This window comes from Jatropha curcas, chromosome 7 (assembly GCF_041381405.1).
Source record: "Jatropha curcas cultivar XTBG-Jc1 chromosome 7, XTBG_Jcur_1.0, whole genome shotgun sequence".
NCBI lineage: Eukaryota > Viridiplantae > Streptophyta > Magnoliopsida > Malpighiales > Euphorbiaceae > Jatropha > Jatropha curcas.
In genome coordinates this window covers 26,622,035-26,638,333 of record NC_143157.1, presented here as the reverse complement: position 1 = coordinate 26,638,333, position 16,299 = coordinate 26,622,035, and the positions used below count along the sequence as shown (strand labels likewise).

The window sequence follows — 16,299 nt, the reverse complement described above, 5'->3', positions numbered from 1 at the left end:
ACTTAATTCATTTTTTTATTCAAATCTAAGTTTGATAATTTAAATCCATTCGATTTGAAATTAAAACATTGAATATAAAACTTTTATTTGATCTATAAATATAACTAAAAAAAGGAGAAAAAAAATTCGAAGTTTGAAAATTAAATTTATGCTCACGAAGAGGCCTTTTGCCCATAAAAGAGTTTATGGCGAATAAAGAGTAATAAAACAACTACTAATTTTAAGCTCCGTTCAATATTTCTCTTGGAATAGATAATTTGGAGGTTTAGACTTTAATTAGTTCACCTTTAAATTATAAAAAAAATGGAAATGTATGTTTAAATTCAAAAAATCATTTTTATTTTATATGTTACTTCCATGCATATTAAATTGATTTTAAAATTAAAATTAGAATGAATTTAATATGTAAATAAATAATAGTATTTGCTTTTACAAACTTTATTTACTTACAAAGTAAAAAATTTGAAAGCTGGAGTCATCGTGTGTGTATATACATAAGGGTGCCCTAATTACCACTTCAATAATTCGTTATGAAGCTTTGTGAATTTGTGACTGTACACTACATATGCGCAAGCGAAAGAGTTTTCTATTGCGATGAGTGTAGAATCTTTCTTGATAGAGTCTATTCTACTTGTGTCCCGTGCTTCAATGGCTCCGGTAATACTTATGATCTCTGTGTTTCTTGCTATCGCGATAAGAATATCATTAATCATCACAAGGATGCTGTGTTTCTCGATAATTACACGATGCTGCAAGCCAAGAGGAATCAGAATAATGCATCAGCAAGCAAGGTACAATATTTTGAAAATTCAGAAATAATCTTGGAATTCATATTTTAAAGTATTTGACTTTCCTGGAAATAATTAAATCTATATTATGATGTAGGGAAACAAAGGAGTTAAGGGGACCGTTGAACTTGCAAAGTTTGGTATGGAAACTACGTCTAATGTTTTTAACTTATGTAACCAAATGTAAATTTGCTCAAAAGAAATCTTCTGGATTGTTTTGTTTTTTCTTTTTAAACCCATCTTCCCTCAAATAATACATAAAGATTGCATTTATGTAGCTTATTATTATGTATATATTCAATTTCCAAGTACTTTTCCTGGAATGGGATAGAGGGATAACCATTGAAGACTTGTGTAAACGTCTACAGGACTTGTGTAAACGTCTACAGGTCTATGAAACAACTTGTGCATAATTTACGAGTCTGCGCTTTTCTCATTGAACTTGGACTTGGTAAGTCGTCTCCTGTTATCTTTTTCTCAATTTGTGACTTACTTCATAAGAAAGAAAGAGTTAGACGACACCTATAACGGTCTCACTGGACTACAGATTCGTGGAAGAATGTGTTCGTTTGTGAGAAAAATAATTGGTTTTCCAAAAGAATCGGTTACAGTCGTTCATTTTTTATATATGAAATTCCCTTTACCATTTCGCAGAGGATTCTGTAATTACATTTGTAATTCTTTTTCACATAAATGAAAAATTAACAGAATTCGTAATTTGTTTTCTATATTTATAGTTCAATTCCTGCAATTATATTTTAATTCCGCTTAAATAATTTGCTTGACACATTTCTCTACAATTTGTTGATTCTATTTTTAATGTTATCATTTTCCCAGAATCGCCTGGAAACAATTCCAGCAGGAGCTCAATTAGCTGCTGCTGTTTTGTCCTCCTGTTGCATTATGTGAAGCAGTCCTTGGAAGTTTTTACATTTTTTTTATTAATTATTTGTGTCCAGGAAAAACTTAATTAATTGGAAGTTCTATACATTGCATGTTGTCCTAAAACTCACAAATTTTATATCATTTCTGTTTGTTCAATTTGTGATTTGGCTATTCAGTAGACTTTCATCATCTTCATCCATATGGATGAAGCATATGCATGGGTCATGAGTTCTTTGTAATTTCCTAATATTCTTTGCATATTTATTCCTAACAGTTAGCTAATGAAAAAAAATAAATACTGATCCATTGAAGTTGATCGATTTAATTATTATATTTGACTTAATTAATTAATATGAATTTGATCTCAATTTTAAACTTATGATGGAAATTTTCAATTAATCACAATATATAATAATCTGCTAATTATGCATTAGTGTGTCTGTATCTTATTGTGTTTGACCCTTTTCCATATAGACAATTGGTAAAATACAATGGAAAAAAAAAAAAAAACGAAGACAATTTAAAACGATAATGTCTATGCAAAACTATAGTTTAAACAATAATTAATCGACTTAATTATTAGTTTGTTGCTAATAGCCAATTCTACATGAAGAAAAAAAATTATATCAAAGGCTGGTGCAAGGAAATTTCATATACTTAGCTAAGATTGTATATATACAACTTGGATAATCGATCAAAGATTATAAATAAGCTTCAGTTCAGAAAAGATAATATACAGATGATGGAAGAGATATCGGAGACGGCAAAAGCTTATTATGCTAACGTATCAGAAAAGCAGAAGCGATTAGCGAAAGATCTCTTCAACGAAATGGATAAAGATGGAGATGGAAAAATTACTTTCGATGAATATGAACAATATATCAAGCACAAGAAAGGTTATAAAACAATTTCCACTCCTGATTTCTTTAAAAAGTTTGATGAGGATGGAAATGGCACATTGGATTTCGATGAAATTGTGACTGTACACTACATATGCGCAAGCCAAAGAATTTTCTTTTGTGACGAGTGCAGGGTCTTTCTTGATGGTGTCTATTTCACTTGTGTCCAGTGCTTCAATGGCTCTGGGAATACTTATGATCTCTGTATTTCTTGCTATCGCGATAAAGATATTAATCATCATAAGGATGCTTTGTTTCTTGATAATTACACGTTGCTGCAATCAAATAGGAAGCGAAATAATGGATTGGCCGATCAGGTAAAGTATTTTGAAAATTCAGATTTAATCTTGAAATAATTAATTTAAATGGAACATAAAGTATTTAATTAGTAATCCTTATTTGATTTTCTTGGAATTAGCTAATTAATTAATTAAATCTGTATTATGATGTTCTCGTTTTATCAGGGCAAAAATGGAGTTTCAGATGTAGATGCAGTTGCAGTTGCAAAGTTTAGTGTTGAAACTGCGTCTAACGCTGTTAACTGTTGTTGCCAAATGTAATTAGCTAAGAATAAATTTTCTATACTATTGTTGTGGTGCTTCTTCTTTCTTTCTTTTTCTTTTCAAAAGAAAAATATTGTATTTATTATTTTGGAATATTTTTCTTTTCTATTATTTTTTTATGTAATCCAAAATTGTTGAATGGCTCAGAATCAAAACCAGACTAGCAACTAACCGGTATATTTTCATTCCACTCAAAAAAAAAAAAAAAAACCGGTATATTTTCATGCAATTTTAATTGAATATTAAATTTGAATCGTCGTAATTTCCTGCTGTAAAAGGCCTTAACTATATTTGGATTTGCAAGCGAGACATGCAGTTTGCACCCACAAACTGACAAGTCGTTTCCATTGTCTTCACTCCGAAGCCTTTTTTATCGTCTCGCGAGACTGAACGACAGTCGTCGAAAAACGGGTGTTCTGCTCTTTCGTTTCCCCAATACATCCGTATATTTTATCCACTCATGGTAAAAACAAAACAAAACCCCGTTGCTCTAATCGTTTGTGGCGGGCAGAGCTGAAGCAGTGGAGAAGTAGCTCAAATCCCCAAAAACCCTAGAAATTGTGAAATTCTCTGAATCTTACCTTCAATATATTCATGATTTTTTCAAACGAATTCATTTCGCAAGAGCGAGATTGAGAGACAAATTTGTACGAACAAAGTTATTTCCCAGAATGTACTGGTTAGTTGCGAGAAACGTCGTCTTTGCACTCCCCAAGTGGCGCTCCCTCACTTTGTTTCTCCGTTCCCCTGCTTGCAAATACAGTTCATTTTCTCGGTCACCGTCGTTACTGTAACTTCTCTCTCCATTTACGTTTTCGTTTGGTTGCTTATATGTTTTGCATATGTTGCTTGTGCATTTAACTATTTGTAGGATTGCTATTGCTGGCTTGGAGTTCAATTGTATGATTCTGGTTATTAAAAGCAGGAGAAAAGATGTTGAGCGGGTATGTTGCTTAAAAGAACAGAAAAATTTGAAAGGAAATGCAAGAGTTACAAAGAAATCCAAAGCATCAAACAATGTTTTGGATGATAAGGATCTTTCCCACATAATCTGGTGGAAGGAGGTCTGTTTTTTTTTTTCTTTTTTTTTTTTTTTTTTTTTTTTCTTAATTTTATGAATGATTATCTGTTTATGGAATTTATCGACTGCTGTGTATCTTATTGCAGAGGCTGCAGCAGTGCAGGAAGCCTTCTACCATTCAGCTGGTTAAAAGGCTTATGTATTCCAATTTGCTTGGCTTGGATGTTAACTTGAAAAACGGGAGGTAAGCTCTTATTAATTTGACGATATGCTCTTACCATTTTGTGTATAAGTATGAGAAAAGGAGAGGGTGATTTCGATGAATGTTTGACCAAAGTTGCTCTTTTTTGAATGGTATTTTGATTCCAATGATTGTACTCTTGCTTCCTTCTGATGACTGTTGTGGAAATAATAAATTGTTCAATGCAGTCTAAAAGAAGGAAACCTCAATTGGGAGATGTTGCAGTTCAAGTCCAAGTTTCCACGTGAGGTTTTACTCTGCAGAGTATGGAACTTATCATCCTTTCATTGCTAGGCTATGTGTCCTCTCATATGAGATATTCAAAACAAGTCTTGCATCTTTCAAACTTCAAATTTTGTGTTCATTTTATACTCATCTGTATGCAATGACAAACACAACAATCTATTTGTGTTTTCAGGTTGGAGATTTTTATGAAGCAATTGGAATAGATGCTTGTTTTCTTGTTGAATATGCTGGTTTGAATCCTTTTGGTGGGTTGAGATCAGATAGCATTCCTAGAGCTGGCTGCCCTGTTGTGGTATATGAATTATTTCCTTCATGCTTATAATCTATTTACTTAATTTAAATACGTGTATTTTCAATGGTTTATTTTGCCGTAAATATCTGAATTGTTCTCTTTCATGGTTTTAGAAGGGGGAAACAGGATTCTAGATTGATGTTCAGGTTGGTAAAAGCCCTAGGTGGTAATTATGGCTGAATGTAGACTCACATTCCGTAGGGTGTTGAGGGGATCTCACCTATTTGACATTTTGGAATGAAACAGTAGATCATCATATGGTTTGGAAAAAATTCTAAAGCGCTAAAAATGGAATTTCAGCTCAGCTGCTGAGGTTGCTTGATTTAGATTCTAAGAAGTGATTCTTAGTGCCAAAGCAGCAACGGAGTCACTTTTGGAAAATGTATATATGATAATATAAATTTATCAATGCACATGCATATTTATGTGATTGTATATGTTGCTTTCTGCTCATGTCCCCAGAAGATGTTTGTGTGATGCATTCATAGTTGCTCCATTTGCATCCTAAAAGAGATGTCAGAACTCTGCATTTGTGCAAACATTTTTCTATCTGTTTTATCTTGCTGCTTTCTTCAAATTTCGCTCCTGGAGAAGGAATGCCTTTATTGTATAATCTGTTTCTGTGTATTTCTCTTGGACAAATCTCAGTTAGCTGTTTCTTTTCCATCTGGATGATCAATTGTAGTATAATTAAAGAAGCATTTTGTTTATTATATTCAATATCACACTTGGCCAATGCTTTATAATTTTAAAATGCTCATTCTGCAGAACCTTCGGCAAACTTTAGATGACTTGACACGAAACGGGTATTCTGTGGTAAGTACTGCAATCATTTGGATGCATTCTCTGTTTCAAATGAAATGCACACAACTGAATTTGAAAATTGGCAGCCTCCATCATCTCTGGAACAGTAGGATTTGATGTTATTTGTCGAATAGCATTATATTTTTACCTTTTTCTTTGACTAGTCTATTAAGTGATTGTTGTTTTCCGGTTTCATAGTGCATAGTGGAGGAAGTACAAGGTCCAACACAGGCCCGCTCACGTAAAAGCCGGTTTATATCTGGGTAATTACACGTGTATGATTCCAGATTTAATTTTGTGTTATATTTATTTTAAAATTTTGATTTATTATACCGTTGATGGTGGTGTGCCAGATGCCAAACTGATTTTCGAAAAAAGCATCTCCTTTTTACATTCAACAAATTAGTACACTATTTCACTTGTTGTCTAAAACAATTGGTACATAGGCCACTATCTTAAGCATGTTTCTCAAGGGTGAAAGCTAACTTTTGGACATATGAATTAGATCATGTTGATAGTTGCACATTTGAAAGTAAGCAAAATTTTCAAATTAAGGGGCATAGAAATTGGTACTTGCTCATGCTGCAATTTTTCTTTGTATTTTTTTGTAAATTATTGTTTGCTCGTAACACTTGAAATTCACATGTTGTTCTGTACTCAGGCATGCACATCCAGGCAGTCCATATGTTTTTGGACTTGTGGGGGTTGACCATGATCTTGACTTCCCAGAACCAATGCCCGTGGTTGGTACGGAATTTTCTTTCTTTAAATTACATTAAGAATGTTGACAGATTTATTACCCCAAAAAGAGAAAAGGGGAAAAAAGAAACAGGATCTTATGATTGTAAAATAATTCTGGCATTTATAGGAATATCACGTTCTGCAAGGGGTTATTGCATAGTCTCAGTCTTAGAGGCTATGAAGACATATTCATTAGAAGATGGTCTTACTGAAGAGGCTTTAGTTGCCAAGCTTCGTACATGTCGCTACCATCATCTATTTCTTCATACATCTTTAAGAAACAATTCCTCAGGTTTGTACACCATTATTTTGTTATATTTAAGGTTCTTGTTTTTGTGGAAATGGAAAAGTTTGTTTTGGATGAATTGGTGTCATCATTTTATTCATACATCTATGTTAATTTTGGAGTGGTTTTGATAACTGATACGTCATTGGTTATACGTTGCAAAAGTGATATTGTAGGAAAAAAGGGAAACCAGATCCTGCAGGAACGACAGGGTGGAGTTGCAAACTTGGGTTTGCATGATTGAGCCATCTCCCGTTATTTTTTTAATGTAAAATTTGACCTTCTGGCTCTCCAATTAAAAGCTGAACTTTGCTTTATATGATTATAAAGAGTGTAAATGTATGAATGAAATAATTACAGATGTCAGACTGTCTTGAATTAGGAATAATTGGCGTTTATGTAAATAAAGTACTATATCTAACAATTAGCTGGACAAAAAATGTATTTTACCAAGAAATTATGAGGTGAGTAACATTTATTACCAGTTTCACTAATCTGATCAATCTTGATTCTTGTGTTGACAAACAGATGACTAATTATATGCTATAGTGTTTATCAAGGTTCTTACTCTGATTTTTTGCAAAAGGCATTAAAATGACCATCATTGGGAAAAAAAAAATAAAAACTGTAAATACTTGGATTCTGAGTGCATTGTGATTTATGGTCAATTTATTGGATCTTTGTTCCTAGGCATGTATATATAAAGATTACATCACTTGCATGAGAGGAATAGAAGTGCACATGGCAGTAATGGATTATTAGGTCATCAGTCCTCACTATAAGTGATGCCATGTACCTTTATTTTTTGCACCATGTTATGGATGTTTAGCCTGCGTTTTTTTCCCCTTTTAATTCTTGATATGTCAGTGATCTTGGGTTTGGGTTGAGCTACATGTTCCCTCTCTCCAATCAGTTATTACTTATTATTGCATCAATTCTTTTCTGCAGGAACTTGTCGTTGGGGAGAATTTGGCGAGGGTGGCCTTTTATGGGGAGAATGCAGCACCAGACACTTTGAATGGTTTCAAGGCAATCCTGTCACTGAGCTTTTGTTTAAGGTTCAATTAAATGATTTTATTGCACTTGAACTGGTGTGTTCTTTTCTCATTGCTATATAGTTTGATGATATTAAATATTGCATTCTTTTATGACAATTCTAGGTCAGGGAGCTTTATGGTCTTGAAAATGGAGTTGCTTTCAGAAATGTCACTGTGCCTTCAGAAAATAGGCCCCATTCATTGCACCTTGGAACAGCAACGCAAATTGGTCAATTTAACTTTACTTAGACAGTTTAAATTGAATTCTTTATGTAGTGCCAGCCAATATTATAACAAGTATTTCATACTCTCAGGTGTCATACCAACAGAAGGAATACCTTGTTTATTGAAGGTATTGCTTCCATCAAATTGCTCAGGTCTCCCTGTATTGTAAGTAAGAAATTTTCTTTCTTAAAATGTTGTCTATGTATTGGCTTGACTGATGCAAATTGTTGATTTTATTTACTGGTAGATGTTGATGAGCACAACAAGTTCATTTGCCATATCTTTTTCCCGATACCTATTCTTTTTATTTCCTTTTTTTTTTTTTTGAGGCACTTGGGGGAGGGATGTGGACCAGAAAGTTGGTTCAGCTTATGCAACGAATTATTTAATGGAATTTAGTTGAGTTCCTATACTTCTTGGAACTCAAGTGAAACAAAGTTATGGCAATAGGTTTTCCCTACAAAGTGAAATAAAGTTCTTGCTAAGAATGTACTAAGGTTATTGTTTTTTAATTGTCTGATTAATTTGCTTTCTTCTACTTTATTGTGTTCTTTGTTTGTGGTAACTCTTCTGCATGCTTTTTCTTTTTCTTTGTTCCTATGACATAATAGAACTGATTTGCAAAACATGTGTTATTAATTTATGATTTCTCAGATATGTGAGAGATCTTCTTCTGAATCCTCCTGCTTATGAAATTGCATCCACCATTCAAGGTGAGTTGTCAAACATACTGTATGTAGGTTGTTCCTTTGGTTATTGAATTTGAAATAAATCAAATTACTTGGTAAATCCCCTTGGATAACTACTTTGGTGTTTCGGCGATAAATTTTGTTGTGGGTAAATGTTTTCATACGTATTTTTTTTTTCTATCACACTAAATAATTAATTCTTTTAAAGGTTGGAATTTTCACATTCACATTGACTTGGTGTTTGGTAATTTGTTTTTTGGTTATTGGAAGTGCATTCAGTTCAGCTGACTTGTGAGTGAATGTGCTGTACAATATCAGGATGCATTTTTGATTGTGTGCATGAAGATAGAATATACAAGGGGTAAATTATGCTGTCTTCCCATGGTCAGATCTATTTTTAGCTTTGCCACACTTGGTTTTCAGTTTGATACTTTATCCCTGTGGTGGTTTGCTTCATTATTTTTTGGTCAAAGTTTACTGAAATAGTAATCTTGAAATCCAAGAGTAAAATAGTAGTTTTGTGATTTGAACTTCAGATTTTGAAGACCAAGATAATGTACAAATGAATGAGAAATATGGAAGCTACATAACTTTGAACTATATAGTAAAAATTGTGGATTTTATTGAAAAAGTTAACTGAGCAAACTTTAATGGATTTTATGTTAGTAAAAAAGGGAATGGCAGCAATGCAAACTTGAAGGACCTTTTTGGGAAGGGGGTGCAGACTGAAGTTTAAATAATTTCCCCTTCATTTTTTTTTTTTTTTTTTTTACTTTGTATTTTATTTTTATTTTCAGCGCTTTTCATTGTTATATGGTGCAACCAAGTTCAAAGTTTTTATTTTATATGTTTCAAATGATGCTCAAAGTTTTTACTAAACTTTATTTCTTTGGCAGCAATATGCAAACTTATGAGCAATGTTACGTGCTCTATCCCAGAATTTACTTGTGTTTCATCTGCAAAGGTTGTTTTCTATTACTTCTGGATGTTAGATGTAAAAAGACCTATACGTTAGATGTAAAAGAATTTATGTTCTATTTAATGCTTCTTTTTGTAAATCTCAGTGATGCAATTAGATGAAAGGAACCTTATTCAGCTAGAGTAACTGCATTGTGCAATCATATGTATATTGCTTCAATTTATTGCATACAGTCACTGTCTGGAGCTTCTATTGGATTGTATATTTCCATAGTTTAGTTGTCTATATTGAAACAATCATGAAAAGTTTTAAAGATTATTTGGGGTTTTTGGGGAGTAAGATATGGTAAGGTGGGATAAATAAGTTGTTTGGGAAGAGGGGTTGAGGGAGGGAAATGTTTTTTAAGGTTTTTTGAACACCCCATTTTTAAACCCACCGAATTGGGGTGGAGGCATATGGGTTAAACATTTTGCTTTCCAAAATATGGTCATAATATAAAACTCCAAAGTTATCCTTATTATTTATATTCTGTTTTAAATTTATTCCTTGATTTTTCTTATTTGTTCTTCTTGTCTTTTCCTTCATTTCTAATTTTGCTAATTCGTTGCCAATAGAAGTGGGCCTACAATTAACATATAAGTAATTTCTATTATTAGAGAACCTATATTATTATTATACTTTAAATTTTAATAGAGCTTTAATTAATGCCCTTGAAATGTAGTTTAGAAAGTACTAAATTAATATGCATAAATTACTATTTCCTTAAAAAAATAAAATCTTCCACTACAAGGTACTTTCTGATACCTCCCAAACGCAAAAAACTTACTTCCCTACCTTAATTTCCTTTAGCTTACTGTAATAACCCTTCCCTCATTCCATCCAAACAAGGCTTGAATGATTTCTCGCTTGCATGCTTTGTATTGTCCCTTTTGTTTAATCAACCATCTCCTTTCATTATGCTTTCTACATGTAATTCCATTGTTTCGCTTCATGTTGTGCAGCTAGTGAAGCTACTTGAACTGAGGGAGGCCAATCATATTGAGTTTTGCAGAATAAAAAATGTGCTTGATGAGATATTGCACATGCATAGGAACTTGGAGCTCACTGAAATCCTAAAATCATTAATGGATCCTACATGGGTGGCAACTGGATTGAAAATTGACTTCGAGACATTAGTAAGTGGAATGACTCTGCCTTTTCTAAGAACAAACGTAAATTTCACTAGTTTGCTAATATGGTTACAAACTCCTATTCATCCAGGATTTGTTGGCACTATATCTTACTTTTAGATGAACTTAATGCCCAGTATTTAGAAGAAAAAGATAATAACAATATCTTGTTAAAGAATCCAAGACTTCAGTTCTCATTATTAAACCTTTTTTTATGGGTATTCAGCACATATTCTTTTCTAAGGGTAACCAATGAATTTTAAAGCTCCTCTATCTCAGGTTTCCCTCTTTAAAGACGAGTATGTGAATCAGTATGTTAATTTTATGTCTTTAAGCCTCAAACAATTAAATATTTATTTTAAAGATAATGACCTGCAGAGGAAATATTTACAAGGATCAGATAGATTAATGATTTAGTTTTTAGTTTAGCTCGCATCTTTATGAACTGGCACTTTGTGTCAATTAATATGACGCAAAACACCATTTCATAAAGATGCTTATTAGTATAAGCAAAGCAATTTCTAATATATGCTTTTGTAGTCTCTCTCTCTTCTTTGTCTTTTTTTTTTTTTTTTTGGCTATCATCCTCCTACAATTTCATGGGCTTTAATGTGTTATAATGTGTTTTTTTCCTTGTTTTCTGCAGGTCAATGAATGTGAATGGGCTTCAGATAGAATTTGTGAAATGATCTATCTAGAAGATAAAATTGACCGAAAGTCAGATTCCCATTCTGTCGTTCCTAGTGAATTTTTTGAGGATATGGAGTTGTCTTGGAGAGGTCGTGTAAAGAGGATCCATATAGAGGAAGAATTTGCAGAAGTGGAAAGTGCAGCACAGGCCTTGTCATCAGCAGTAATTTTCCGCAACTGATTCCTGTTATTAGTTGATACCATGTTTGATTCCTATAAAATTCAAGCTAAAAAAATTCGATGACATGCTATTATAAGATATGGAGTACTTAGAGAATCTGAATTAGGGGGTGTTTTGTTTTATGTCTGGGACTTAGGAGCAACTACTAGTTGTTCAACCCCAAAATTTTCACAGCCAAATTTGAACTTTTTTCCAGCTTGAATTTATGACAAGTTTCCAAGAACCATGAATGGTCATTACATGGTGTAATCCAAATCTTTGAACTTAATGAATCATTAATCTAGGATGTGTTTTACATAATGATCATGATTTTTACAGATTTGGTGTGGAATGGATTTTTATTAGTGCTGCACTCTCATCTCAACATCTATCATCTCAACATCTATTTTACTTCAAGATGATATAGAAACATTTGTTTAGTACAAACACCTGTATACATGGGACATTGCCAATTAACCTTAAAACTTTATGATTCTTGAGCTATGCTTAAATATTTGATTTTCTAATTCTCATCTCAGTCAATAAATGCATAGAATTGTTTTATTTTTAACGCTCGTAGAATTTGCTTTATTCAATTTTTATTTGGTAGATAAGTGGCATGTTTCTTTGGTTATATATATTTTCAAGCTTTTACAATTCATGCAGGTCACTGAAGATTTCATCCCCATCATTTCAAGAATAAAAGCCAGCATGGCCCCTCTTGGTGGTCCTAAGGGAGAAGTATCATATGCTCGAGAGCATGAATCTGTATGGTTTAAGGGAAAACGGTTTGCACCGGCAGTTTGGGCTGGTACCCCAGGGGAAGAACAAATTAAACAGCTTAAACCTGCTGTGGACTCTAAAGGTAGAAAAGTTGGCGAGGAATGGTTCACTACCATTAAGGTGGAGGATGCTTTAATGAGGTGAGCTTTTCTTTCTTTTCCTTCTTTTTCTGTTTTCTTTTTTTCATTTTTTAACTTAAAGCCACAAAAGTTTCCATGCTTGCTTTCTTCAAAGCTATTAACCACGGCCTCATATGTTTTATTTTAATGTGTTTGACTGATAAAATTCTTTTACCTCTGTTCAGGTATCACGCCGCTATTGATAAGGCAAAAGCAAGGGTCTTGGAATTGTTGAGGGGGCTTTCTGCTGAGTTGCAGTCAAGGATCAATATCCTTATCTTTGCATCAATGTTGCTTGTTATTGCAAAGGCACTATTTGCTCATGTGAGGTGGGTTTTTATGTTGGGTAATCTGTTCCAGTAATGCTTAAATCATCTGTTGCAGTAAGTCTGTCCTTTTTGCAGTGCTTATTTGACATAATTGCTAGATTATCAGTGAGCTAAGAAAATTTGAATGCTAATGTATTTTGGCGATACTCTAGACCTGGATAAAAACTTTTGGATTAGATTTGGTCATATCAGTTTAATAATAATCTCAAACTGAGAGAAATTCCGGTACATCTATGAAACTTGGTTGTCTCTTTACTGATTTACTAAATTAAAATCTTTGTTCCATACAAATATTAATTATCCGAGTGAATTCAGAATATCCCAAGTTTGCTCTTTAAATGTGCGTGTGTGAATGCACAAAGACACTGTTTTACTGCAATCAAATTGAATCCCAACAACCAAAAATTGAATATAAGAATACAAATAAGATCCACCTTAAAGCACTGAAGATGGATGCAGACTTGTATTTAATATTGCTGTTCTTGGATGAGGCTGATTTGCCTGAAGGCTTGACTTAATTGACTATGGCCATTTCCTGATGAAGTTCATTGATAATCAGCAATTAGACAAGCCATCAGTTTCCATCACATTGTTTTTCTGGGACTATTAATTTTACTATAGTTCTAATCATCTTTGAATCTCCAATACTTGATATTAATCAACCGTATTTTAATTTTGGGTTTCATTGATTATGACAGTGAAGGGAGGCGAAGGAAATGGGTGTTCCCCACTCTTATTGGCTTGAGTCAGACAGAGGTAGTAATATGTCATCTGTCCATGTTGATTCAATGTTGACCTTATTTGATTTTAGCTAATATTGCATTACTAATAACCTTTGGTCAGTGATTTGCCTTATTGTATTAACTTTTCTGACAACCATTCGCAGTTGCCACCCCCGCCCCCTCCCCCTCCCCCTCCTCGTTGAGCCATAGAACAAAAATCTATTAAGAAAACTTTTTCTGCCTCTTATAAATTTCAATTTCCTTTCGTAATTAAAAATAATGCTATGGACTTTCTGGCTGCCTGATAGTCTTTGTACTGACAGTTTCTGCTGTTGTTTATAATATATATTGCTAAAATTCGTCTTTTTTAACAATGCTTGTGTTGGACTAAATCTTGAACTGGCTTATAACAAAGACTGCAGTGTTCACACCTGTCATAGAATTTTGGCATCATGAAATTGCTATGATTTTTAACTTCTTCGATGTTTTGAGTGTAGGACAGGAAATCACTGGAAGGAGCTAATGGAATGAAATTAATGGGCCTATCTCCATATTGGCTTGATACAGCAGAAGGCAGTGCTGTACATAATACAGTTGATATGCAGTCCTTAATTCTTTTGACAGGACCAAATGGAGGTGGTAAATCTAGTTTGCTTCGATCAATTTGTGCATCTGCATTACTGGGAATATGTGGTTTTATGGTGCCTGCGGAATCAGCCGAGATTCCTCACTTTGATTCCATTATGCTTCACATGAAATCTTATGATAGTCCTGCCGATGGGAAAAGCTCATTCCAGGTGCTCAACTGCTTTATACTCCATTAATTCTAATTAAATAGTTCCTGGTAATCAAACATTATCCATCTTACATGGTTTTAACTTCTTAGGTGGAAATGTCAGAAATCCGGTCTCTTATAACTGAAGCCTCATCAGGGAGTCTTGTACTTGTTGATGAAATATGCCGAGGGACAGAAACTGCGAAAGGGACTTGTATTGCTGGAAGCATTATTGAATCCCTTGATAAAATCGGTTGTCTGGGTATTGTATCTACTCACTTGCATGGAATATTTGATTTGCCACTTCATACAAAGAACACCACATGTAAAGCAATGGGAACAGAATATGTCAATGGACAAACAAAACCAACTTGGAGATTGATAGATGGGATCTGTAAAGAAAGCCTTGCTTTTGAAACCGCAAAGAAGGAAGGGATCCCAGAAACAATTGTCCAAAGAGCTGAAGAATTGTATTTTTCTGCTTATGCTAAAAAAGTCTCTCCCGAAAGGATTGAAGAAAGAAAAAGACCAATCCATTCTAGCGGAACTGTTAATGGCTCCAATGAAGCCCATTTTGCACTGACGGAAGCTACTGCAAGAGCTCTTCATCATGATACCAAATCAGCCAAAGAGATGGAAGTCATGCAAAAGAAGGACGTTGAGAGTGCTGTTACCCTAATATGCCAGAGGAAGCTCATTGAGCTCTACAAGCAGAAAAACACAGCAGAACTTGAAACAGTGCAGTGTGTTGCCATTGGTGCAAGGGAACAGCCACCTCCATCAACAATCGGTGCTTCATGTGTCTATATCATGTTCAGACCAGACAAGAGGCTATACGTTGGAGTGGTACTTCCCTTTAACATATTCTTTACTTCCTACATTAATTCTTAGATACTACTTTGAATAGCAGTTCATTTCAATAGAGATGAAATTGCATCTTGCCCATATCAATTTCTATATGTTATTTGATGTGATTTATCTCTGTTGACTTGAATAGATCCCTTTGATTTTATTCATCTCTTAAATTCCTGAGCCATTCATTAAATGTTGGAGCAGACAGATGATCTTGAAGGCCGAGTCCATGCACATCGATCAAAGGAAGGGATGTATAATGCCTCTTTTCTTTATTTCATAGTTAAAGGAAAGAGCATTGCTTGCCAACTGGAAACTCTTCTTATCAACCAGCTACCCAGAAAGGGATTCCAACTTAGCAACATTGCTGATGGTAAACATCGGAATTTTGGCACAAGCAATCTCTCTCTTGAAACCACGCCTGTCCATTAACATGTCTACACCTTTGACTACCCATTTTGTAAAAGCTACTTTAATGAAGAAAATTGTGAGGTAAGGGTAAGGGAGGTTTCTGATTGTATGTATCATGTATATGAAAACTGTATTCTGCAATTGAAATTGCAAGTGGCGGCAGCAATTTTGTTTTTAAGTTGCTCAACTTGCAGAATGTGTACCCAGATGGTAACTTTTTTTTTTTTGGGATGAGAAAATGTTAACATGTTAACTCGATGCAGAGTCCAGTAAATTCCTTATTTTTTTAAGGAAAAGAAGATTTATGCAAATGGGATAAGGTGATGCATAGGTGATTTAAATGAAAATTCTACTGTTAACTGTTTTAATTTAAATTTCAATGCAAATATTGATAGAATTTTTTTTAAAGAATAATGATGACAAAATCTTGAAAAGTAGTTTAGAAAGGTCTTCCTCAACCAATTTTTATTTTTTCTTCAACTGAATTTGGATGGTAATTACAAAAGTCGTAATTGTTTAAAATATAAAATATCTATTGATAAAGTTTCGATGAACATTATTATAAGTTTCAAAATTGAGAACTTTTTCTTATGTTATTTTTCCAAAATGTTCGAATTAATAATTAAAAATACATGAACTTAGTGCCTTATTGT

The 16,299-nt window shown here is 33.6% G+C and overlaps 2 protein-coding genes across 4 annotated transcripts; both read left to right on the top strand.

Annotated features, from left to right (window-relative positions):
• Positions 1 to 2,415: 2,415 nt before the first annotated feature.
• On the top strand, positions 2,416 to 3,171 carry LOC105638484 (uncharacterized). Its single transcript, XM_012222293.4, has 2 exons — positions 2,416 to 2,889; positions 3,037 to 3,171. The coding sequence occupies exons 1-2, from the start codon at positions 2,416 to 2,418 to the stop codon at positions 3,130 to 3,132; spliced, it is 570 nt and encodes a 189-aa protein (XP_012077683.3). The 3' UTR covers positions 3,133 to 3,171.
• Positions 3,172 to 3,572: 401 nt separating this feature from the next.
• Positions 3,573 to 15,904, top strand: MSH1 (MUTL protein homolog 1). Of its 3 annotated transcripts, none has more exons than XM_012222230.4 (22): positions 3,573 to 3,925; positions 4,058 to 4,199; positions 4,303 to 4,400; positions 4,586 to 4,661; positions 4,816 to 4,935; positions 5,704 to 5,751; positions 5,938 to 6,002; positions 6,401 to 6,486; positions 6,608 to 6,772; positions 7,715 to 7,824; positions 7,927 to 8,032; positions 8,118 to 8,193; positions 8,683 to 8,741; positions 9,614 to 9,681; positions 10,638 to 10,811; positions 11,452 to 11,658; positions 12,322 to 12,578; positions 12,743 to 12,886; positions 13,585 to 13,642; positions 14,106 to 14,405; positions 14,495 to 15,229; positions 15,440 to 15,904. In XM_012222230.4, exons 1-22 carry the CDS (start codon positions 3,807 to 3,809, stop codon positions 15,665 to 15,667), a joined length of 3,441 nt encoding a protein of 1,146 aa, XP_012077620.1. In that variant the 5' UTR covers positions 3,573 to 3,806; the 3' UTR covers positions 15,668 to 15,904. The 3 variants fall into 3 exon arrangements, with proteins under 3 accessions (XP_012077620.1, XP_012077621.1, XP_020536691.1); XM_012222231.4 differs by having other exon boundaries at positions 3,575 to 3,925; positions 4,061 to 4,199; XM_020681032.3 differs by lacking the exons at positions 3,573 to 3,925; positions 4,058 to 4,199; positions 4,303 to 4,400; ... (1 more) ...; positions 4,816 to 4,935; positions 5,704 to 5,751 and having other exon boundaries at positions 5,996 to 6,014.
• Positions 15,905 to 16,299: the final 395 nt, after the last annotated feature.